This window comes from Mytilus edulis, chromosome 13 (genome assembly GCF_963676685.1).
Source record: "Mytilus edulis chromosome 13, xbMytEdul2.2, whole genome shotgun sequence".
In the NCBI taxonomy this organism is placed as follows: Eukaryota; Metazoa; Mollusca; class Bivalvia; order Mytilida; family Mytilidae; genus Mytilus; species Mytilus edulis.
The window spans coordinates 45,779,331-45,782,058 of NC_092356.1; the positions used below are offsets into that span (position 1 = coordinate 45,779,331).

The following is a 2,728-nucleotide window of genomic DNA, read 5'->3' on the forward strand; positions in this document are numbered from 1 at the left end:
AAAGAAGAAAATGATACTAGTTTTGAATGTGCGAGGGTATGTGTTGTACTGTTTCACTTTTAGGTAAGGGGAGGGTTTGGCGCCAGCAAACATGTTTAACTTCGCTACATTCTGTATGTGACTGTCTCAAGTCAGGAGCCTGTAAATTCAGGTGGCTGTCGTTTGTTGCTGTATATCACCCCCCCCCCCCCCCGTTTATTGTTATGTATTTAAATCAGGCCGTTACTTTTCTCGTTTGAATTGTTTTACCTTATTTTATTTCGGGCCTTTATAGCTTACTGTGCGGTATCCATTATTTTGCTCATTGTTGAGAGACGTACTGTGATCTATAATAGTTAAATTCTTTGGTAGAGAATTGTCTAATCGGCAATCATACCCATATATTTTCTATTATTTAAGGAATTTCAGAGGCCTTGTTTTCCGAGCGATCTAAGAAGTATAACTATACTGATCACTAGGATGTTAACATCGAGGTTTTAATTCGATGAATCTTATTTACTAGGAAGTGTCGGTTTACGGGCGAAGACTGGTTGCTTTCTCGGTGCACTGCGGTTTTCTCTGCAAATAAAACAAATTTTGGACGCAATTCTTTTCTTATTTTCTGTTGGTGTCTTAAATAATGTCTTTTATTGTACATGTTATATATATGCTCTTTGTGGGCCCATTGGATAGAAATACACATATGATTCTCCTTATGAAGACTGCTGTAATTGGGTAAAATCACCAACACTAATCAATTAATTTTCGGTTAAAGCGTGGGTCAAGTTAAAAATACTTATTTATAAAAGTGAAATCACAAAAATACTCCGAGGAAATTCAAAAGTTCAAAACTTCATACTAGTCTTCCATTTAATCTTTACAAAACGGTACAGAACTATATAAAAAAATAACTCTGAATGTGATACCGCGAACTTTGGTGTGACGTATATTTTATCAATCGTTATACATGTAGCTACATGATAGTTCCACAATTGTTGGTGTTCGGGCTCAATGCAAGAAGAACGTTCCTACTGCTTTTAAGATATACCCATCCTCTCCAATGCGCATATACATATATTTTCAAAAGTCATGGCTTTCTCAACATACAAATAAATCGGTCAGCTAATAAAACGATCATTATAATTTTATACAAAACTACATTTTGACGGCATTTACAAACCATGTGTTGAAAGACGCAGACTGTAATTTTGTTTTGGTCATAATTTTTCTTTAGTTATTTTTTTTTTCAAATAAAGAATATATTTAGCAAATTTTAGGATGAAAATTAATTTTGTGTGTATCATCAGAAATTGATAATTAACACAACAAATATATAACAAAAAAAATAATATGAGAGTTCTGTCTGCTTCTGTTGGTACCTATTTTATTTATTAAGACCCCCAACATGAAATTGTCCCTGAATAATTTTTATGAAAAAACGTATATCATGAAATATATAACAACAAATCGTAGTCGACAAATCCTTATGTCCATTTACTGAATATCCAACATCTTGTTTCGTTCATAGAACACACTATGTATACCTCATAATTTCTTTTGTCCTACAGAGAACATGGTGTTTACCCTTATCTCCTTTTATTCACAAAAACAATATGTTTAAAGACTTTACTAGAAGGCAATAAATCATCAGGTCAATAAAGTACACGACGTTGACGTTAACATTCGACGTTACCAAAAGTGACACCAATATCATGCGTAACGTCAATACAAAAACCCCAATTAACATTGCAGTAGAATATAGTGAATTTAACATTGTAAAACAATTACTGGAAAATTGTGCAAAAGTGTCAATGCAGACGGGTTGTACATACAGCCCGCTCCATACAGCAGTTCTGGCGGGAAGAACATATGTATGTGGATTACTATTAGCACATGGTGCAAGCATTGACGGTGTATCAGAAGATGGATTTTCTCCTTTGATGCTTGCCGTTAAATCTCCACGGCTATTTAATAGATTGGAGATAACGAAACTATTGCTTAATTTTGGAGCAAATCCAAATTTCCACCAGAATAATCCAACATATTCAAAGGAATCATCATCTGTTATTGGGGAGTATTTTAAAAACAACTCTCACAATTTAAATAAACATATACTGTGTTTGCTGTTAAGATATGGTGGGGAAATAAATATTCGAACTTGCTTGCCATGTGGCAAGGAAGATCCCTTCGGGGTACTTCCTTATATGACTGACTCGTGTAGTAAAGAAATATTACGCCTACTGACCGCTACAGCTAAGTCTATTGACCGAGAAGCAATCAAGAAAAGTGCTAATTTAACCAAAGACCAACGTGACTATTTGATGTCTCTTACTAAAAGTCCACAGCCGTTGATTAGCGTAGTTCGGAATAGTATTATCGAAATTTGTGGTAGAAAGTTTACAAATAATAATTTTACAGATGACTTTGAAATACCAGCTATTCTAACGAAATATTTAATACGTGTAGATCATGAATGTTGAAGATATATGTCTTAAAATATAGTTATCAATTAAAAAATACAATTTAAAATGTTAGTCACCTTTTAAACAACTTTCGAAAATGGTCGTATCTCAGATCTAAATCAACTAGGTTTCTAATGTTCGTCATTAGTATAAATATAAATATACAGACTTCCGTTTTACATTACTAAAAACTCAAAATTACAGTGGCTCCAATACAGGATTAATCACAGAATTTTGGGAACTAATAAATTACTCTACAAAATTAAAGTCTCACAAAACAATAAATG

The 2,728-nt window shown here is 33.3% G+C and overlaps 1 protein-coding gene across 1 annotated transcript; it reads left to right on the top strand.

Annotated features, from left to right (window-relative positions):
* The first annotated feature begins 1,691 nt into the window (after positions 1–1,691).
* LOC139500352 (26S proteasome non-ATPase regulatory subunit 10-like) lies at positions 1,692–2,459 on the top strand. Its single transcript, XM_071289096.1, has one exon. It carries the CDS (start codon positions 1,692–1,694, stop codon positions 2,457–2,459), a length of 768 nt encoding a protein of 255 aa, XP_071145197.1.
* Positions 2,460–2,728: the final 269 nt, after the last annotated feature.

Bases quoted from the DNA above. Each gene is read 5' to 3' on its own strand.
- LOC139500352 (XM_071289096.1), top strand. From the start codon at position 1,692: ATGCGTAACGTCAATACAAAAACCCCAATTAACATTGCAGTAGAATAT.